General features: G+C 33.2%; 2 protein-coding genes across 2 annotated transcripts; both read right to left on the reverse strand.

Moving 5' to 3' along the window:
* Positions 1-256: 256 nt before the first annotated feature.
* Positions 257-4,693, reverse strand: LOC137816902 (zinc finger CCCH domain-containing protein 40-like). Its single transcript, XM_068620073.1, has 4 exons — positions 4,329-4,693; positions 2,994-3,263; positions 2,116-2,339; positions 257-1,489 (listed from the first exon to the last, which is right to left on the reverse strand). Exons 1-4 carry the CDS (start codon positions 4,431-4,433, stop codon positions 646-648), a joined length of 1,443 nt encoding a protein of 480 aa, XP_068476174.1. The 5' UTR covers positions 4,434-4,693; the 3' UTR covers positions 257-645.
* Positions 4,694-16,870: 12,177 nt separating this feature from the next.
* Positions 16,871-21,606, reverse strand: LOC137816917 (disease resistance protein RPV1-like). The gene is made up of 5 exons (XM_068620092.1): positions 21,511-21,606; positions 20,664-21,166; positions 19,244-20,333; positions 18,838-19,140; positions 16,871-18,028 (listed from the first exon to the last, which is right to left on the reverse strand). Exons 2-5 carry the CDS (start codon positions 21,143-21,145, stop codon positions 16,964-16,966), a joined length of 2,940 nt encoding a protein of 979 aa, XP_068476193.1. The 5' UTR covers positions 21,146-21,166; positions 21,511-21,606; the 3' UTR covers positions 16,871-16,963.
* Positions 21,607-23,689: the final 2,083 nt, after the last annotated feature.

Here is a 23,689-nt window from a genome sequence, read left to right on the forward strand (position 1 = left end):
TATGCATTTTAATTTTCTTAAAATTGTTAAATCCTCTCATCCGAACATAACGTTAGTGTAAGAGTGTATAGAGAAAGTGTTTTTTCTTCCTACACTTCCATGCTTTCTCCTTGTATCTCTATGATTAGTTTAAAAAATATTGTTTCTGTCCCACACCGCGTGTACTATAACCAAAAGAAGAGAGAAACTAATTCTGCTACTTATAAAACTAAGACAACAATCAATCAAGAACCAATTTGAATTTTCTAAAAAAAAATACAAGGAAGAATACAATCCTCAGCAATAGAAAGTTCTAAATCAATCTGTCTACATTCTTCAAGTATTGTAATGGTATACAAAATCAATTGACCATCTTTAACGAAATGTTAATAACCAAAACATTAGTTGTAACAACAACACCATTCAATTCAGAGTAATACTAAAGCCGAGAATGACTATGATCTAACAAGAAAGCCAAAAGTTAAAAGACCACAAAATCAAATTATAGAATAACTTCTTCAAGCCACCATGCAAGCAATATCATGCTAGCAGAGATAATAAATTGACAGCTTGAGTGTGAATATCTTCCCTATCAGCATGGTCAGTTTATGGAAAAACTTTGAACAATAATGAAACATAACTAGAAACATCAGTATATGAGCAATTTTATTGCTGCTGAGGCCCTGAAGTTGATGTTCCAGTTTCAGCTGGGGCAGTTGCAGCCTGTCCAGACCCTGGCTGCATAGAATGCTGATAAGGATGACTTGCAGCTGGTGGCTGTGGTGGAGGCCCAGCAGCATTGTATGGAGGTGGATACTGATGATGATAAGGGGTAGCTGGAGGCATATAACCATATGGAGGATAATACTGATGATGATATTGACCAGGTGGAGGAGGCATCAATGAGTGGGGATAATGTTGCATCTGCTGCTTTTCCAAACTAAGCTTGTTCTCCCCTGACCCAGAAGGCCCACCAGGAGGACCATCTTGGGATGGAATAAGAGCACCCATTCTTTGAGGGTCCATTGATGGGTAGTAGCTTCTTTCCTGCTGAGGAGGTAGTGGATTGTTATAGTAAAGCATTCCTTGGGTTTGGTCCTGGTTCTGCTGCTGTGATATAACTGCTCGAGGCAACAATCCACTGTGAGCTACAGAAGCCTGCTGCCTTGCTTGATCAGAACCGTCAGACTCAGGTTTTGAGTTCTGAGGCCTGCCCCACATCAGCTTTAGCCTTAGGCCCTTAATAACCAATTTGTTGGAGAGTTCTTCTGCTGCTTTTTCTGCACCTTCCCTGGTTGTATATGTTACAAAAGCACAAGCCCGTTGGAGAACCATTTTGATGGATTCAATTTCTCCATGGGCATAGAAGTTATCCCGTAAATCCTGCTCCGTGACCCTAGCATCAAGTCCACCAACATAAAGTGTTTTAATGCTCTCATCCTCAGGAGCCTCCAGAGTGGCCATCTCTCCTGCCTTGCCAAGTAGCTTCAAAGCCACTGGATCATTCACTCTGAACATTTAAAAGCATAAATGGAAAATTAACAAAGTCAAAAGCATGAAGCAATATTTAAAATGTCAGCAAATATGCAACTATAACATCAGTGTTCGTAGCCACAAGGAAATCATGCAGAGAAAACTAAGAATAAGTTGAACAATAGTTTAGCATGAGATTGAAAAAGAATGATCATGAAGGCAAGATTAGCCGTTCTATTTCACTAAAAAGAACACAATAAAATACAAGAGTTTAGCCACATATAGAAGAAAGCTAAATTCAAAGTAAATGGCAGTTACTAACTTAGTAATAAATAAAAATCCCCTCACTTCTGAAACTCGAATGTTAATGTCAAATAGTGGTTAATAAAGCTCCTGCAGGCAGAACTATCAAACGACTTTGCTGGAAAAATAAGTTAACCTGCAAACTTGTTATCTTAGCTATGCGGCAGCTCATCACACAGAACCAACATAAAAGAACTAAGTGAATGCCTAATAAACCAACGACCATAACAGAATGAAAAATGCTTGAGTTGCTTCCCAGTGCCAAAAATACAAACAGAACAATTAAATTGGAATAACAATTGAAAGAGAGATCAAGTAAGAAAGTCAAAAGCAGATAAAGTCATTTTCAACCATGCATACCCATAATAACGATCTTTAATATTTTGTTGAGACAACTCCCCAGTAACTGGCATCTCATGTCGATAAGGGCACTCAGCTCCTCTGGTACACTCACCCCTTATGTAGAAACTGCAAACATGTGCTCGGTTTCTCTTGTAATACGGTGTTGTCCTTTGAAGCTTCATGATAGTATCATTTGGGTGTACTTTACCGTAAGAGGATTCATAATCTATACCAGCTCTAGCCTGCACCATCCTTTCATTCTTAGTAAAAAGATCTTCATGGAGAAATGACCAAAGAGAAGTAAAAAATAGTACAGCTTTTAAAAAAATAATAATAATGAAAATTTAAAATTATCATAGCTTCTGTCAATTGAGTGTGTGAAAATCAGAGTTCTATGGTTGAGGTATTCAGCATTAGAAATATAAAGGAAAAAAATGCCAGGATATTACAAAATCCATGCAAGTCACAGAAATAACAATTCATTCACAACTAAATATAGATTGACCCTAAACCATGACTACTATGATTTTTTTTTTTAAAGGAAAATCTTGACTAGGATCAGATAAGATAGATAATTTCAGGTGGAAACTACGCAAAACTGGAATTGAAATAACCCCAGTTTAAAGAATGTCAGAGTTGAATATATACACTAGTATAGCCAATAAGATAAAAAGAGGTAGTTAAAAGGTTTCTGCATGACACAGAAGAGCACACTCAGATTATGAGCAAGTTCAAGGATTAGCCTAAACTATCAGGAGATGGTCATTTGTCATCCAAAACAAGGAGCAACATCTAGCATCTTGATTATCAAACTAGTTATAGCATCAAAACACCACTATTTTCTAATCAATAATTAGATTCAACTATAAATATGACTTAATTTAAGGAAAACATACCTTACGGTCGTGCTCTTCAGCAAAATACTCCCTATTAACATCGCTCTTTGGTATGGCATCATTGGAATCAATACTCAGAGCAGTGTCCCGAACTTGAACTGGTAGTCCGTATTCAAGATCCAGAAGGCACACTTGACAGACATTTTTCAATTTACTGCATGTTTGACAGATCTCAGTTTTCTTATATCTTGCATCTCGACCAGGTCTCCATCGAAAAACAGTGAATGGCCGTGTACATATCTTGCACTCCTTGTCATACTCTGCTCTGGTCTGCATGTAGAGATAAACAAAATACAATTAAACATACAATTGAACTCCCACAATCTCATCTTGAATAAAACACGCTGAAATCTGAAAATTATCAATTATGCACATTCATGGATACTCTCAAAACAACATGATTTTTCATAATAAATCAGGAAATCACCAATTTCATATAATGATAGTTTCAAATAGTGATTGACAAAACTAGTTTTCAATACAACCAAATGAAAATATTAAAAAACGATGACTTAGTTTAAATTACCAAACAGTGAGTGGACCATGAGAAAACATACTCGTTACTCAGTTTTATTTTCAAGAATCTCAAAATTCTACTGAATTTGAAAGCAAATACCTAAAATGGCTCTTCCACTAAAAAAAGCCCAGTAATTCTACAACAATTCAGGATATCAATCTCACAAGTTGAAAACTGTTCTAGCCAAAGAAATTAAGAGACCTTTAGCTAGAAGCATTCACTGTGTTTCCTATGTAGTGATGGTGTAGAGGTCTATTTATAGACCTAGAAATGGTTAATATCCACCCCTAAAAGGGTAGTAGTAGGCCTTAAGTGTAAAAACACGTAAACTTATGGGGTTGGGCCTCAAACTACCTTCATGAGGATAGTTTAACTAAGGTAGACTTGTTTTCAATGTACTTAAGCCAACCTGCGACATCGGCTGCAGTTCGATTAGTCCTTATAAGACATCATCCAATGTCCGCTTTGACTGGCCAGTACAATTACCATGACTATCAACACACTGCAAGGCGCAACCTACCTATAACTATTCCACAAATTCACTATTCAATTCTTAAATGCACATGACGAAGGTCCATATAGTAAATCAAACTCAGTTGTTCCTTCAGCCTTTCATTTCCCGAACAAACACAATAATCAGAATATCATACGTAGGACAAGTGATTCACAGTCATATAATCACCTAAACGCAAATACCAGTGATTGCCACGCAATTAAATACCAAATAACAATCACTAACCCGTTCAATCCCACAAAAACAAAACAGAAGCATTCGAATATTTAAAAAAGCTAAGAAGATAAGAAGATTGGAAATAAACCATTCGAACGTATGGGCTGTCGCCGAGGCAGGATTCGCAGATAATCGGAAAATCGGAGCGCTCCCAACCGTCGGCTTCGTGGTCTCTGAGCAACCTGTGCGCCATGATTGGGTTAGGGTTTCACAATAACCCCTTCCTCGTTGAGCCCCAAAATCCAATGTGAAGAAGAAAGAAGAAAGCAGAAGGAGGAAAGAAGCAGATATTGCGGTCTAAACCACAATTCAAAATCAAATGCTTATGGGTTTGGTGATGAGATATTTGATTTTTATATGCTTCAAGATATTTTATAGGTTTTTTTTTTTTCTCTCAAGAAGATCTCAAACACTTTCACAATAAGATATTCACTTTTATGGGATTCATATATCAATTTTTATAGTTTTTCTTGAGCTTTTATAATGGCTTAAAATTTGTAAATTCATATATTTCTATGTTTGTTTGTAGGTAATAAAGTTATATATTTGAAGTTGAATTTTCTTCAAAAATAAGAAAATGATGAACGTGTGGAGATAAGATAATAAAGAATTTCTTTAGAATAATTTTTTTATACTTTTCAAATTTTTGTGATTTTTTTATATTTTTAATATCATTTCAAACATTCTTATTTTTCCAATGCATTATTAAACATCTTAAAAAATCCTTTTAAATGTTTTAGCATCCAAAAAATCAATTATCATCGTAGACATAACAACAAAAATTAATAAATTAATAAACTTCAACTTCAAATTTTTTACACCACCAAAAACAATATTTATTTTATTTAAAACATTTATATTTAGTTTGAATTCAAAATTCTAAAATTATAACTATATTTTCTATTATCAATTTTTTTTTATTTTATAACAAACGAATAATAAAAAATTAATTTCAAATCATATTACAAAACCAAATTTTATTTATCCTTAAATAATTTCAATTTGAATTTGAATTTTTTATTTTTTAATTAATTATTTCAATTTTCTTTTGTCTAGTGTCTTTTCTTTTTTCATTTTTTTTCTTCCATCTCTTTAAACAATTTCAAAAAATCTTTTAAGATTTGGCAAAGAACTTCATTACAAGCAATCACCACCACTTGAAAATGAATAAACACATTTTCTATCATACTTATAAGGGTATTATATGAATTAAAAAAAAAAGTATGGAAGTGCAGGAAGAATATATGAGTTGCACCATATCAATTTCAACCAACACTCGATTTTCCACTAAAATAACAAAAATGTCCCTGCGAAATGACAAAAATGTCACAGTGAAATGACAAAAATGAACTTAAATGAAAGGAGGTGCACATAAAAAAAGGCAAATGCTTCCTACACCCAATCATTTTTAACCTGCACCCAACATATTTTTTTTTAATTTCCAAAAATGCCCTTAATTCCAGAAATAAAAATCCGGAATTGAAAATAATATATTCCAGAAAAATAAATCCAAAAGTGATTATTGAGTTTCGAAAATAAAAATCCAGAAACAAAAATTAATTTCTATTTCGGACAAAAAAATCTGGAATTGAAAAATAATACATTCTGGAAAAAAAAATCTGGAAAAAAAATTATTGTATTTTGAAAATGAAAATCAGGAAACAAAAATGAAAAATCCATTCCAGATAAAAAAATCCGTAATATAAAATTTCATTCTGGAAAAAAAAAATCCAGAACACATATTTCAGAATTTTTTTTAGGACAGTTTCGTCTTTTCCTTTAGAATCGGGTGCATTGATATGGTGCCGGAAGCAATTACCAACAAAAACTTCTAATTTTTGTTCATTATGTTGATTTTGTATTCTGGTATGTATTTTTTTCCATTTTGAATTTATTTTGTCAACATAAGATTTTGATTTTTAAATTGTTTTTTTTTAATTCTGAATTTTTAAATTTGGAATAGAGGATAATTTTAAAAAATTTAAACGATGATAAAGTATAAATTCAAATTGATATACTGCAAGAAGAATCTGTATTTGTCTACAATGAGCTTGAGTACAAGTGCATTTGAGAAATTTATTCTAGAGAAAAAAATCACAAAAATTTGAAAAGTATGAAAGATTTATTCTAAAGAAATTCTTTATTATCTTATCTCCATACGTTCATCATTTTCTTATTTTTAAAGAAAAATCAACTTCAAATATATAATTGTATTACCTACAAACAAACATAGAAATATATGAATTTACAAATTTTAAGCCATCTATAAAAGCTCAAGAAAAACTATCAAAATTGATATATGAATCCCATAAAAGTGAATATCTTATTGTGAAAGTGTTTGAGATCTTCTTGAGAGAGGGAAGAAAATAAAAAATTATTTAAGGATAAATAAAATTTGGTTTTGTAATATGATTTGGAATTAATTTTTTATTATTCGTTTGTTGTAAAATAAAAATAAAATTGATGATAGAAAATAAAGTTATAATTTTAGAATTTTGAATTCAAACTAAATATAAATGTTTTAAATAAAATAAATATTGTTTTTGGTGGTGTAAAAAATTTGAAGTTGAAGTTTATTAATTTATTAATTTTTGTTGTTATGTCTACGATGATAATTGATTTTTTGGATGCTAAAAAATTTAAAAGGATATTTTAAGATGTTTAATAATACATTGGAAAAATAAGAATGTTTGAAATGATTATTAAAAATATATTGGATTTGAAACAATTTTCTATAAAAATTGAAAATGATTAATAATAAATATAGGGTTAAAATTAAGAAATGATTCACAGTTTGAATGAAATATTTTTTAATAAAATAAACTTATTTTATATATTTACTAGACTATATTAATAAGTTTATGTAATAATATTTGAAAACAAAGTTATATAAAGAATACATATATCTTTGGTACTTAATAAAGAAAACTTGAATATTTAGTGATGATTAACTGAAATATAATTTATTAATAATTAAAGTTAGAATGAGAGAAAATACATGAACTTGATGTGACATATTTATTGAAATGAAATTGTTCTTGTTGGTTGACCTGGTCGTCGGACTCTGAGAGCAGATCGTGACTCTGTCTGTTTTTACTAGAATTTGTTCTTTCCTTGGGATGTTGGAATGCGATTCCGTTTGAAACAGAGGGAGTCCTACATGTTGATAGCACTCTGACGATCAAGTCAATACTGGGCTTATAGAAACCATAAGTAAGTAAGCAGTTTCAGTCTTAGAAATAGTGTACCTTTACCAGGGATCTCAACCCCCTTTTACAGACTGCCTTTAGGTTACCTCATTGTAACAACCCTTCTCGTACCAGAGTCGTATCTTTAGTAAAATTAGGTTTGCTGGAGGACATTATGTTGTTACACAATCTTAGCGCAACAACCGCACAAAATCTTCCTTTTTGGAGTGCAAATCTTAACAGCATGACCGCTAGGGTACCAACTCATGTACCAGCATCACGAGGCCCATCTGTTACTGTGGGCGCCCTAGTCATTACATATCATGCATGCAACTTTCCCCTAAAAACCCTAGCGTTCTTGGGCCTTGGCGTCTTTAGGGGATATTTACTTGTGCTAGACCCGAATGTACTATACACACCACATGTATACACACCACATGCACTTTCTTACTGACTAGGCCTTTCACACACACACACACACACACACACACACACACACATATATATATATATATATATATATATATGTACGAGTTTCAACACACGCATCTCTGGGGGCCCACTTACATGGCCCACTATCTCGACCAGACCACCGAGCCGACCTGCTCCATAGGTGACGATGTCCGATGCCTAATGACGATGTCTGGTCCAGTACAGAAACTGATACATATCCAGTTCAGTTTGGATCTATTTATGTTGTGATGGTTAATGTAGGTACTATCTTCGAAGTCTCAAATCAGTTCATTAGGTGTTATCTTATATAAATCTTTCATTTGCACAAATATTTCAATGTTGATGGTTAAGAAGTTAAGTACTTTCCCAACGATTGATCATTTGTGTAATGTCAATATTATTTTGTATTTCTAAGTCGTGTACTAGTTTTCAATTAAGAACTTTATTAGACGTTGTTATTTGATTTTCGAAACTTATTTTCGATCTTCATATATAATACTTTGGATATGGTTTCAAATAGTTGATTGAAAGAACACTTATTTGTAGTTGTCATTGTTTTAGGGGCTGCAACATTTGCATGTTAGATCGTAACCATGCAAACTATTCATTAGGGTGACTCGTTGGATAAGTCCTTCGTAGTAGAATATTGCTTTAGTGGAATTGATGGGGTTTGGATTTATAGAGGAACTCATAATGGGTGAGTTTATAAGCCTCATAATTTCTTCAATAGATATTATTAACTTGGCATAAATTCAATCATTGTACGAAACGAAAATTGGGAGTTACAAGTGTGTTAAGGCACTAGACGGATTAATCATTGTTAAGCATTCTAGCACCCCAATAAACGATCTCATGAGGATAAGAACATCTATAAAGGTTTTGATGATAACAAACACTATAAGGTGTGATAAGTTTTATAACAAAGCCATTTCATGTGCAGAACTTTAAATAAATACATTAAACAATTTATTAAGATTGAACTTGTTAGACGATCTCTTAGAGTTTAACTCGTTAAACGGTCTAATTGTGTTCAAAAGAGTTACATCATTCTACAATTTCAACACACTAGACGTTCTCACAATGATTAACATGTTAGATGGTCTCACTGTGCAATAAGGGGAAGAGAGAGATGATTTTTGAGGAGGGAGACTAGGTTTGGCTTCACCTTAGAAAAGATAGATTCCCTAATAAGAGGAAGTCTAAACTTAGTCCCCAGGGTGATGGTCCCTTCCAAGTCCCCAAAAGAATCAATAATAATGCATATCAAATTGACCCGTCTGAAGAATATGGAGTACATACTACCTTCAATGTTATGGATCTAACACCTGTTGCAGGTAGTGCAGATGAAGAGGCAGAAGCATGTGATTTGAGGACAAATCCTCTTTAAGAGGGAGGGTATGATGGAAGAGGCCCAAGCTCAGACCCTAGTTCAGGCCCAACAACTAGGTCCATGGCAAAAATGATTCAAGAAGATTGTGACTCTGTTATTGATGGCAGAGAAAATTTTCTTTATATGTTCAAAGAGGACCACAAGAAGTAAAGCCCAAGCCATGGGAGCTAGTTTCTTTATTTGTAATTTTAGTAGAATGGGGTTCCTTTAGCATAATAGGGGAGGTGTGCTTATCATTGTAGCTTGAGTAGAGCCTTTTAGGGTAGGAAATTAATCTAGCTTCCTGAACTTTGCTCATAGGGTGTGGCATTGACTTTAGTCAATACCCTAGTAGCCCCTTTTTTGTGTATTTCCGATCCTACCCTTGCTCCTTGCTCTCAAAGGCACCATCTTCTATAAATAGGGTGCTTTGGCTCATGTTTTCTAAGATCAATTTATATGAGTAAATGCTGCCAAATTTTTGCAAGCTCCTACTCCCTTGTCTACCCTCTCTAGGTTAGACATCTTAATCCTTCACCTTTCTCCAAGTGATATGGCCCAACCAATCACTCTCCATACATTTCATGCACCTACAAGGAACCCATAGTTCTATATGAGCCATCCTTGATCCATCACCTCCATTGCTTCTGTCACCTTCACCTCATTATTCAAGAAGAACAACCCATCATTTGGTATCAACCCATCACCACCTTTATAGGTACACCAAGTATTCTACACCTCGGTAACCTACTATTCTTACACCTTTGTAGGTCACCCAATATTCTTATACGTCGACAAGTCACCAAGTATTCTCTACCTTTCCATGCACACCAAGTATTATCTTCCTCTATAGGTACAACAGTGTTTTCTGCCTCTCTAGGAAATCAGTCATAACCTTCCCCTAATATTAAAACCCCTTTTAAGAATGAGAAAACCTCTTTATTGAGAGAACATTAAAATTTATAAGTGTATACACTTCACAGCGTGAAAGATTTACAAAGGTTTAGCTCACAACCCAATCTCAATATTTCACTCTTCTAAGCATATGTAAACAGTATAAGCATTATTTCTAACTCACAACTGAATATTACTTTATGATGGATTTTCTCTTTCATTGTATATACATTCATTGTTGGGCTCTTCATCTTCCATATCTTTATAGTAATCGTTCAAGCTTTGTGTTCTTCATTATAATCGTTAGATGCTCAATATAAAAACCTTTACTTTGATTGATCTTTGTGTGTCTTGAACAAGTAAGCATTTCAAACTCTTTCTTTATATTCTTCAAATGTGAACATTCAGGCTTTAATTCTCATTACTCGAATTACTCCACAGTCGGCGAAATGTCGAACTATGAGCACAAAATCATGAAGGCACGGATAAACGTCCAACTATTTGGGTGTAGCTGGATTTAGCTTGGTCAATAGTTCTTTTTCAAAAATAGATAAAGATAAATGGAGACAACCTTTTTTAAAGAAGGTGGCATAGAAAAAACAGAATGGACCCTCGGGGTCCGACGACTCATCACAACAGATAAGTTCTCCCTCTCTACACTCTACTACTTTGACGTGACTTTCAAGTTTTTTGCTAAGAACACACCCACCCTCTCTCAGCTCTTTAATTCGTAGATGGGTTGTGTAAAAAGAGATCTCTTTAAGGAGTTCTTTCTTAGCCCAGGGGTACGCAGTATTATAATCCATCAGCAAATATCAGCTAAAACATAAAACACATGCAAAATATGAAGGTAGTTTAGATAAAAGCATAAGATAGAATCAACACATAATAGAAATGAGTTTCTTGTAATGCAAATAAAAAATGAATGGATGATTTTCATTAAGGGAGTTAAGCGGCATACCTAGTGTGATGGTGGTAAACCTGGTACGACGGTGGTGAGTGTGGCACAAGAGGAAGAAAGGAATGTCGAAGAGAAATTTTGGAAGAGGGAAAGGCTTTAAAAGCAAAGGGAAATGGAACAATGTGGCAAAAATGGAGGCTCGAGAGGAGTATATTAGAAAAAATGGAAGTTAAAACGGTAGGATTTCTCCACCGTTGATACCGCGCCACGTGTACACCCTAGATTCAGTGTGGTGAGACGTCTCATCATAAATGCTTCAGAAACCGCGCCTCACCTACCCTTTGAGGAAATGTCGTGTCAGCCACCAGTACTGAAAAGCCTCCTTTCCTAGTCAAGCTTGGCTCGAGCCTGAGGGGGCTTGTGTACTGGCCAAGAGTATAAGTCAGTTCGACCTACACACTTAGGTATGGTCAGGCCGGTAGTATAAGTCATGCTTAGCTCGGTATGAGCCCAATAACTCGTTACAGAGGTAGCACAAATATTTTGTTTGGTATACGTGGAAAAGATAATTAAAAACAACAAGAGGAATAGGTAAATTAGTTGAAGCATATTAATAAATAAAGGTCAAAGGGGTTAAGAGTGTTGGTACCCGAAAAATAATAGGTACACATTAATCGAATATTGTTACTGTTGAACTATGTTGAATTATGTTGTGTTAAAGATTTATATTCTAAATGTTGAAATTATATTCTCACTGATGAAAGTTGTTGAAGGACTGTCTATAAAAGGGGTTTATGACCTCGGTAAAGGTATATTTTTTCTAAGTCCTACATTGATATACTTATAGTTTGAATGCTCTCACTGACTTGATCGTCGAAGTGTGATTAACTGGTAGAGCCCCCTTCGTCCCAGTGGAGCAGCATCTTAGAACACCAATTGGAGACAAATCAGAAGCGGAGCTCACACATTCAATCCAACCATGGTCAATAGACGAGAACACTATGATTTAGGCCTTTTCTCAGCATCATTTTGAATCTCTCCCATGTCTGATATAAAGCTTCATCTGCTCCTTGTCTGAACATAGAGATTTCAGACTTTGCTTTGATGTAACGAGAGATTGGAAAAAATCTTTGCAGAAATTTTTCCTCTACATCTTTCCAGCTAGTGAGGCTCTAATTTGGATGTGATTTGAGTCATTCTTTAGCTTTACTTACGCATATAAGGAAACAAACGCATATAAACATTTTCAATATCACCTGATTGAAAGCCCATTATTCCCACCAATTCATAAAATGTAGCCAAATGTGTTTATGGATCCTCATGGTCCATTGCTGTAAATTGATGGGAACTTATGAGACTAAGAAAAGCAGGTTTCATCTTCAAGGCCTTGGTGGTAAGAAAAAAAATGGAAAAAATGCCTTGACCCTTGGTACATGGCATAATCTCTAAGTGTCCTCCTACGAGGTGGTGCTTGCTCTTATGCCATGTTGCTTTCCTCTTGAAAAAAATTAGTGAGAAAAGAAAAAGTGGTTGAGGACTCTTATCTAGTATCTCATTGCCTCTCTTTTGTCTTTGTCTTTTTTTTTTTTCTTTTGACTGCCCTTTCAATCTCTGCTTCAAATAATAATTGGTCTCTGGAAATTTGACCTCTCAATATCATATATGACACTTAAATCAAGGGTTAGCACAAACATTCACTAGTAGTAACAAAAAAAAATTCTTCTAAAATTTAAAAATAAACAGAATAAAATAAATTCAAATTAAAAAAAATAATTAAATTCAAAATAAATCTGAAAATAAGTTAAGAAAAATAAAAGCATATTTGAAAATTAAAAATAAACAGAAATAAAATAAAAACAAAACTGTAACAAAATAAAAACAATAAACAAAAATTAAAGATTTATTAACAACAAGAAAAAGTTAGAATATTAACACTATTTTGGAATTTATACTAAAAAATTAAACTATTCCCCGACAACGGCGCCAAAAACTTGTTGACTTTCTACGACAAGTGCACCGCGTTGTCAGAAGTAATAATTTTTCCCTAACGACGGATATCGAACCCACAAGGAACAATTGAATAATCAAGTAAAAGATTAACTAAATATAAAGCAGAATAATAAAAGTTTGTTGAAAGTTGTTATGTTGGCAATGATTAATAAGAAAACAAGTCAAAGAGTTTGTTGTTTAAATTAGAAAAATAGGGATTGGGGTTCATCTTTCTCATTCTTCTGTACTTTTATTAGCATGACAATATTGTGTCCTTTGATTGATATTGATGCCCATATAAAAATCCTTTATATCGATTCCTCGCATATAAAATTATTAAGAAGCTTCCTAAATATCGATTCTTCGCATATTTATAAAAACAACTTATCAGTAAGATCAGACGTTGATAACAATTAACATTTCAAATCTATTCCTAGCATTCAAATATGTTAAACATTATCATTTGGGTCAGAAACTTAGGAATGCTTTCCAGTCAAATCTAAATTTTGAGATAAAGGTAAACAAGCATTCCTAACAAAATGATAATACCAATCATCAATTAAGAACAAAATATTATGTTTAGATATCACCTCAATACATAAGAGCTTGAACAAATTAATCTCAATCCCAAAGGATAGAATTAACCACACATGATGGCGGTTACAAGTAGGGAGAGCAAGAAAACAATATTTCAGATGTTTCTCCTTGATGACTACCTCTTCTAGGGTTTTCTAACACCTTCTATTGGGTTACAATTCACTCAATGGTTTTTCCTTTCAATCTTACACGTCTAGGGTTGTGCCTCAAGCCTCTTATTAAACCTAATTTGCTTGGGCTTAAGTGACTTCTCGATTGGGCGTTAATGGACTCGCTTGGGCAAGTAAAACGTAAAAAGGCCTGACGTTACTAGACCAATCTCGTTCAAGCGAGAATGAGCTCACTTGATCGAGATCCACTGGTGGCATCTTGACTTTTTGTGAGTTTGGGTCAGCTTTGGTGATGTTGGTGCATTCTTATTTTCCCTTTTTAGCTTTGTATATTCTCCTTTAGCCCAATTATCTTCATTTTCCCCTAGAATCCTGAAATTAACACAAATTTGGGAATAAAACATTCTTATTTAAATTAAAATCACAAAATACATAAAAAAAGTATAATTTCATAAATTATGGGTTATTTTATACTTATTTTAGCAATTAAGACCCATAAGTGCCTATATTTTAATATGAAATGTTACTAAAATTTGACACTTATCAACGGTCCAATTTTAGTGTTTTGTAAGATACAACATAACCGTCTAATAGGTTATTCTTAATTGTTTTTGTTAAAATTTTGTTTGCATCATAAGTTTTTCTTTGTTATTTTTGCTTTGTTAATAAGCATTTTGTTGATTAGACAATGCCTTCCTTGTGGTCATTCTTGTTTGTTTAACATGTCTTTTTACATAGATTTTCTTTCTATTTAAACTTTTCTTTGATTTTACTTTAGATATGTTATTCTTAATTTTAAATTTTGGTTGTTTTTAGAAATTTTTTGCATAAGACGATTATCATTTTCTATAAAAAAAATTTAAACTTGTTTTCTTTTTCATCAATCTAACTAAGTTTTGAACCTAATTGACTTGTTTTTTTTTCTAAAGTTAATGAGGTTTTCATTAAAAATTAATCACTAAATCAGTTTTTGTAGAATGAACCTTAGTGAGGTTTGACCTTATTCCTTTCTTGTGTGTGATTCACTCATGATGTAAGTATTCCTGAACTTCAATTGACTTTCTATGATATTATTCTTACACATGCACTTTTGGAATGATTTAGGTCATTTTTTATTTTTAGTTATTTAGCCAATCTGTCATTCACCCTTGTATACCCCTTTGAGCTTTATAACCATTTTTTTGATCTTTAGCTCATCACACGCCTCAAAACGTGAAAAACCATGATAAACCTAACCCGAAGTTTTGAGGAGCTTTGGAATCGTCTTGGAAATTGGTTAAAAATAAGTGTGAGGGTATTACCTTAAGCTTTATGGGAAATAAATGAATGAGAAATTGTGTTGTAAAGAAGAAATTCAAAAAGTAGTCTAAAAAAGATCAAAAGCTAAGAAATTTGAATCAAAAAGAGAAATTGTGGTCTAAAAATATATAAAGAAATGATAGCAGAAAAAGTAAAGGTGAAACAAGGAATTTTGTTCTAAAAGCAAAAAGAGGTAGCTTCCTACTTATTTTTTAAAGTCCAATTCCCCATTGTTCTTCAAATACTTTCAGGTGCTTTAGCCTTGAACACTTTCCTCTATCTCATCTTTACCTTGGACACATTATAAGCTATATAAAAGTCCTTTTGATCTTGAGTAGCATGTGTCTTGTGTAGTGGAAATTAGTGGCTTTTCAAGCCTGTGGTGATGCTTATAATTCATGATGTGCTTTGAGTGAAAACACCCACCTAAACACTTGATAGAATGAGTGATACACAAACCTTGATGAGGTTACCAATCCTGGTTCATATCTTAAATTGATTGAAATTCTTCTTAACTTTGGTGTTTAAAAAATGTATTGATTGGGTAGATTCTTTAAACTCTGATTAATGAAAATTTTGTCTTGTTGTTTGCATTCACAATATTTGTTGTTTAGTTTCTTCTTATTTTGCATAAGAGTGCAAAAAGTTTTAGTGTGGAGGTGTGATAACTCTATTTTTCAATATTTTTCTACACTAATTGCATTTCCTTTAGCTTTTTTTTTTTGTTCTAATTTTCTGCAAAAACAAAGTTTTTACAAAAAAAAGTCTTAAAAATGACTTCTTGTAGCTTATATTTTCCTTGATTCGTCTAATGTAAATGTTTTGACCTTTTGAAGATCGGACTTGGAGTTGAAATTCACTTAGGAAGCATGAACGAAGCTACTAAAGAAGGGAACTTGGAGATCGAAAGCTTAAATGATGAAAACATGTTGGAAACTTGCAGTAGAAGGTGATGGAGAACCATCTAGCCACCAAAAGAAAATTTGTTCAGAGTAGTGTAGGTTTTATTTGGACTTATTTTTGGGCTAATTTTCATGGACCATGTATTGGGTCAATTAGAGTAGGGTGTAAATAGGAAAAAAGAGTTTAGCTAGAGTTACAATTTGGCCTACTTGGACCCAATGCAACTCTAGAACATCTAGGGTGCACAAAGAAATGTCTAAAGTGCAAATAGAAAGCACGGAGTGGCAAGGAATACATGAAGGTCCATATGTCATCCCTTCAATGGAGAGGATTTCCATCAATGAAGAAGGGCCACTTGTCAACCTCTAATTTGAGAGGATTTGCTCCAACGAGAGGAAAACATTTGTCACCATGGGTGTGAAGATTTTTTAGGGTTAAAAATTGCACCTTGATTGCCTTAGCACTATAAATAAGTGTGTTAAGCCTCTTATAAATGCAACTTGAATTGAGTAAGAAATTTATGTCCAAATGTTGTTTCACTTGACTCAAGTTCACTCTATGTTAGCACCAATTTGTATGTCTAGCCTATGACTCTTTAGAAGTTGGTCTCACCTCTTCTAAACCTCTATTTCCGCAAATCAAATTCATCTTTCTAATCTGATTTCTATCATCCAGCTTTCGCATTGCATCCATAAAACCCATTCAAAATTATAAACTCCAAAACAAGCAAAGATTCAAGATCGGGTTTGCATCACACACTTTAAAGTTTCTCATTTTCTACTCCTCTCCAAAATACAACTTTGTTTTATTCTTCTTTTCCCTAAAAATTCTGTAGTCCTAAGTTCGTTTACTCTTAGAAGTTTACTTGCTAGTTTTGAGATCCTCGGTTTAATGGGAGAAATGCTTGTTGTATTCTACTAGACGTGCTGACCAAATGGTGAAATTAGTGCTATTTTCTCACAAATACTCTTTCAAAACAAACTTGCTGAACATAATTACAACAAAATGTTATTGCAATAACTAAGCATACTTATCTAAATATGTTGTAGATTTAAAGATTTGGGTACTGAATTTCGACTCAAAAACTTCTCTGCTACCAACCAGTTTCAACTCTGATTCTGAGCCATATATGGGAAAGATGCCAAACTCTTGTATGCTTGCTTCACTAGTTTCAAATATAAATGTTATGTTGCTGAAGAAATGACCATGCACTTCAGTTATTGTATCAAATTCATTGATGTCATGATACATATATAGCACGTGATTCGAAGTCAAACTTTCGTATTCCAACAATCTTTGGAACCTGCCAACCCTTATGCCATCTTGATAAACAGAACACGAAACTTCACTGAGCAAGAGTGATCCCTTAGAGAGAATGATGCAATAAATGAAACCGTACAATTCAGTTTTCCAAAGACAAGGAATAGTCATTGAACTCCCCGTGGTGTGAAACCCACACTCATCACTCACATGTTCTCCAGGAAGTAAATACTCTTCATCATAACATCTTAGATAGTGTTTGCGTAAGTAGGGTATGCGACTTTGCAGCATGTGTTGTAACACCAGCCTTTGAGTCATGTATGAGTCTAGAGAAGTGCAATTACTAGCACTCAACTTCTCAAGAGATGGCGGAAGCATGGGCAAAGACACAAGTTTCTTACAATCATCTAACCAAAGCATTCTCAATGTTGAAAGGCTTTTGATGTTCTCAGCAGCATTAGATGCCAATACTGTGAGGGAGCCATAAATTCTTGGTTCATCTGTTAACTCTTGGAGATTGCAACACCCCGTTAGATTAAGAGCTTGAAGCTTCCTTTTGTGCCAAATTGATGATGGTATTGAGCATATAGCGGTGAAAGCTAAGCTCAATCTTGTCAGTTCCTCTGATGTCACTGAAAATTTCCTGAGTGATGAACAACCGTAGAGGTTTAGTACACGAAGAGATTTTGAATGGACTTGGACTTGACACAAGCTTTCACAATAGCAAAGAGAAACATTTTCAAGTTTTTTCGCCTTGGATAAGTCTGGAATCTCAATCAAGTCTCGGGATCCCCAAAGGTCAATTGTCTTCAAATTCACAAGGTTCTGTTAAAAAAATGTTAAATTCCAAAATCATGAACCTCAACTAAAAGAAAAAATTGACTAAGACCATAAATGGGGTTTTTATCATGATGGGGTTATTTTTTTTGCTTTTTACCAAAATGGGGTCCGTTTAAAAAAATTACAAATTTAGGCAAGTCGTGCCAATTCGGCACGACTTCATATGTACAAATCGTCCCAATTAGACACGACTTCTGCCCTGTCATACTGAAATTGTGTCAAGTTGGCACGACTTCTGCCCTGTCATACTGAAGTCGTGCCAACTTGACACGACTTCTACCTTGTCATATTGAAGTCGTGCCAACTTGGCACGACTTCTGCACGTCATAAATTTTTTTTATCTATGTATTTATTAATTCATAACACTCTTAGAACATTCATTTTCTTTATCTATGTATTTATTCATTCAATTCAAACATGATTCATACACAATTATCCAATTTTTTGTTCCTTAAAACTAACACTCTTAGAAAATTATGTATCAAATTAATTTTTAACATTACATAACTTACTACCAAATATATAAACAATAAAATTAAAAAAAACAAACAAAATTATGACATGGTAGAAGTTAGTATGACAGGGCAGAAGTCGTGCCAAGTTGGCACAATTTCAGTATGACATGACAGAGTCGTGTCTAATTGAGACGATTTGTGCATATGAAGTCGTGTCGAATAGGCACGACTTGCCTAAATTTGTAATTTTTTTTAAACGGACCCCACTTTGGTAAAAAGCAAAAAAAATAACCCAATCATGGTCAAAAACCCCCATAAATGTAGTACATTTAGCCAAACCTGAACACCATCCCAAAGCTTTTTAAGCTTGGTACAACGCATGCAAAGCTCTACAAGTTGTTCAGCACAGAAGTTAGATGGCAAAGACTCAAGACAGAATCCATCCCAATGAAGGTACCTCATTTTATGAGACAATGTATTGAGACCATTAGGAAGATACACATTAAATATGTTAAACTTGCTCCAACTATGGATTTTGAAAAATCTCACGTTACTCATCTTTGCCAGGAAATCAGAGCTCAAATAGAGATCCTCAATTAATTTAGACAAATCTAAAATTATGCCTTCGGTAACTTCACTTCCCTAAAAACAAACAAACCAAAGAGAATAGTCATTAGCAAGTAGCAGCTAAATTCTTAAAAGATACTTAAATTAACAAATAGAAGCAAAAATGTATTTAGTTTACCCTGTTATATTTGAAAACATCATGCACTTCCTCATGTTTCCACAACCGAGTTCTTCTTCCAGGGTCTTTGATACATTCTTGATGAACAACTTCCCAACCCATTTCTTGTATCAAGTCATGCATTTCTAGTTGATTGGCACCTGAAATTGTTATTAGAGCTCTATCCAGAAGGACTTCTATCCCAGATATTGCAGAAAAATCAAACGCTTCCAATATGTTTGTTACACGATCTCTCTGGTTTCCTCTAAAGAAGCATGCAATGTCTAGAAATATGTCCTTTTGAGAGTGATCTAAGCCATCATAACTTAATTTTAATACACTATGAATTTTCTTATTTGGAAACTTTTGGAGTTTTCTCAATTCACATTCCCATGCTGCCTTACTTCTTGAACCAAGACTTGCACCAAGAACTTTTAAAGCCAAAGGAACACCTTTGCAATAGAAAGTTGCTCTTCTTGATACTTCTTCATATCCATGTTTAGGTTGCTTCTCTCTAAAAACAGTCAAACTGAAAAGTTGAAGAGAGTGATGAAAGCTCAATTCCTTTACTTCATATATTTTATCAACTTGGCTAAATATTTGCTTGTTTCTACTTGTAACAATGACTCTACTTCCGAGTCCCAAGAAATCAAAATCTTCAATTAGATTTTCTAATTGCTCTGAGGTAGCCACATCATCCAAGACTACGAAAACTTTTTTGCGTCCTAGCCTACTCAAAACAAACTGGGTTACTGAAAAGCCTGCATCATAACAATGATTTTTATTCCCTAACAACTCAGAAAAAAGTTTATTACGTAAAGCTTTTTCTCCGTGCTTGTCTGATTCTTCCCTTACATTTTCGAGGAAGCAATGACCTTCAAATTCGCCAGATAGTTTCTCATATAAAGCACGAGCAAGGCTGGTTTTACCTATTCCACCCATGCCCCATATTCCCAAGATTTTAACTTCATTTGACCCAACTTTTAGCAATGACTCAATCTTTTCATACTTTTCCTCAATTCCAACCAATCCTTTGTGGCAGTTTGGGTATATAGCAGCCATTTTTTGCAAAACATCTTCAACAATATCCTTAATGAGTTCAGATTCAACCCTTAAACATGAATAAATGATGTGTAGTTAGTCTAACAAATTAAAAAATAAAAGAAGTAACTATAAAAATATTACACATAATCTATGACCAACAATGGTAGTGCAGAAGAGCAACAAAATGTGTTGCAGATCATGGTGATATGACCAAATTAACCAAATTTTATGAGAATAAAAATTGCCTTTGTTTTTCTATGCAGCAAGCTTCTTAAGCAAACTAGTATGAAAGGTGTTTATGTATGCTTAACTTAAAATCAAATTTGGCTTAATTTAGAACCAAACTTGGACTATACATACAACTTTACTCACTCTCAACTCAATTCATTTAGTTTACCTGTAAGTTTGAGAGTCATATGCAGCTAAATTGGCTGCTTCAGTGAGAGCAGCTTTCCATTTGTTGCACATGGGTTCTCCCTTATGAGTTACAAAAAATTTCTCATAGCTTCCAGTTTGCTTCCTTACATGGGATGGATCTATGTCATAGAACACTGGAATCACAATCTGTCCTTTTTCTTTCTTACATTCCATAATCTTGCTGAGTTCACCCAAGCACCACTTTGAGGAAGCATAGTTCTCTGAGAAGATCACAATAGATATATGGGAATCTTCAATTACTTGGGTGAGAGTTGTTGAGATCTCCTCTCCCTTTTCAAGACGATAGTCGATAAAGGTTTCAACTTCCTTTTGCTTCAAAGCATCATAGAGATGGCTTGTGAATTTCTTCCGGGTGTCCTCACCTCGAAAGCTTAGAAACACGTCATATCTTTTAGATGATACAACTGAAGCAACAACACCGATAATTTGCTGATCAACCATTATGAATTTCAAGTGTTGTACCTGTAATGATCATACTTCATACTCATACTCTTGCTCACCAAGGGGTGAATAACTAAACATTATTTAGCAAATTGATAGTGTGTGATTTTTGAGGTGTTTTGTGACTTATAAGTTAACTTTTCCTTCACTAGTAGCTTGCTTATCACTTGGGAAAACTTATGCTCCATTCATTCAAACATAAAAATTGACATCTGGAGGTCCCATAATCTATTTTCTCTGGAGGAATTCACATTCTTAAACCGTTCTCTTTGAATTAAAGCATGGGAAAACAAGAAGACATCAAAGTACTCAAATATTGAATGTTTTATTGTTCCTATTTGAAGGTAAAATTCAGAATAACTTACCCAGTGACCCAATCCAACTTCTTGCAACAGAGAAGAATACACTGATTATTTATTAAATACCAGAGCTTCTTGGGCACAACAAAGATAACTGCACCAGAATTTTATAGTTCATATAAATATATTAGATGAAAATGTTTAAATTACGTGGAAAAAAAATGAAAGAAAAATTAGAGGGCATGTGTCAATGTTGGTGGTGTCTATGTCATGGATGTTTCTTAGTTTCCTACGCAATAATGCACTCTAGACTTTTTGGCTATATAGAGCGCTGAGTATAAACATTTTTTTTTCTCATATTTTGTTTGAACCATGTATAATTTGGATGTCAACAAATTTTTTCATGTCTCTTTCCGAAGTGGTTTGGAAAGTTATGTAATTGTGTAATTTGTGAAGTACAATCGGTACAAGTGTATGTTCATACAATTTTCGTCCTTAATTTAAATGTTGTGGAATTTTCCTCTCAATTAAAATGTTTTATTGACTTTGATTCATGTTGATTTTTCTCATAAATGTTTGGACAACTTTTTTTTAGGAACTTCTAATCGAAAAAAATAAAAGGAAAAATTAAAAAAATTAAAAAAAGTTATAATTCTTAAAAGTTTCTTCTTTTAGACGGTGTTTGTTTTTGGTATTGTAAACGAAGACAAATTTGAAGATGTGTTTCATGTTTGAATCTATGTGTACAAGGAAATGAAGGTGTGAAAAAAAAATGAGTACCTTATTGAAGTATGAAGAAAGGAGGAGAAAGCCGACAGAACATAAATGAGTGTAAAAAAAATCAATTCTAGTTAAAATCTAATAGATTTTTTTCACTTTTTTAAGTTGATAATTGATTATACTTTATATATTCTTGACATATAATTGATTACGAAATTTTTATTGTACTAATAATCGATCAATTATAGCTTATCAATAATCGATTAAGTTGATGTTTTGATTAGATAATGGATTGGATGTGATAGATTATTGTTTAATTTGTTTCCTTGGATGAATCGTATACATCACTCATATATACATGATATAAGTCCTAGATGGTGAGAAACTGTTTTGGATTTATTTAACTTCGCAGAGGTCCAACTAATAAAGTTACAAATATTAAACTATTAAATATGTTAATAATGTTGCAACACCTAAACTACATACTCTGATTTTATCTGATTTTAAGCAAGATTTTCTCTACCCATGATGAATAAAAAAGTTGCATTATTTTACAGGTTCTGACTAATTAAAAATAAATCCATATATTTTAGAATTACATCATTTATTTTACTGAGATATTTGATTGATAATATTTCTCAAACATTTTTTACTATTTTCAATATTAAAATATCTATTATAATGAAAACATTTATTTTTATGACCTCTTTTTCCGAAAATGTTAAGTAACTCTATTATTTTCAAAAATAATAGTTAAGTACTGGAAATAATGCACAAATTTTTAATTAACTAAAATCTACACAAAATTACATCATATTTCATTATTCAAATATTTTTAAAAAGAAGGGTATATTTTATACATTTTAAAAAAATTAAAAATTTTCTCACAACCATTACATCACTCACACACTTCTATCAACTTTTCTCACAAATTCACTCTAACATACCTCAATCCAAGCAGCCTCACTTTCTTCGAACTTTTATCTCAAAATTTACTCTCTCAAATCCTCACACACACCCTTCCAATTTGAAACACAACCTTTAGTGTTTTTAATTTATCCATAATAAATTTTAATCTATGAATAAATTCAATTTAACTTTTATTTTCTCTCTTAAATTTTGTTTCCTAAACATAATCTAAATTATAATATTTGACCCATTTTAATTCTTTAATTGTAATTCAAGTCTTGAAACATAATGATGGAACGTAGAAGGAGGTAAGACCTTGTGAAAATATCATCATATTGAAGATTTGAATTGATAGGAAGAAGATTGATCATACCTTGATGCAGCTTTTCTCTAACAATATGAGAGTTAATCTTAATGTGTTTAGTGCACTCGTGAAAAACTAGATTAAAAGTAATATGTATAGTTGATTGATTATCATAGTAAAATAAAGCAAGTTGAAAATGACCAACGTGAAGGTCCTGCATAAGATAATATAACCATTGTAATTCACAAGTTGTATAAGTTAAGACTTTGTATGCAGAAAAATTGTAGATAAACAGGAAAACTGATTACCAAA

This window comes from Phaseolus vulgaris, unplaced genomic scaffold (assembly GCF_000499845.2).
Source record: "Phaseolus vulgaris cultivar G19833 unplaced genomic scaffold, P. vulgaris v2.0 scaffold_13, whole genome shotgun sequence".
In the NCBI taxonomy this organism is placed as follows: domain Eukaryota; kingdom Viridiplantae; phylum Streptophyta; class Magnoliopsida; order Fabales; family Fabaceae; genus Phaseolus; species Phaseolus vulgaris.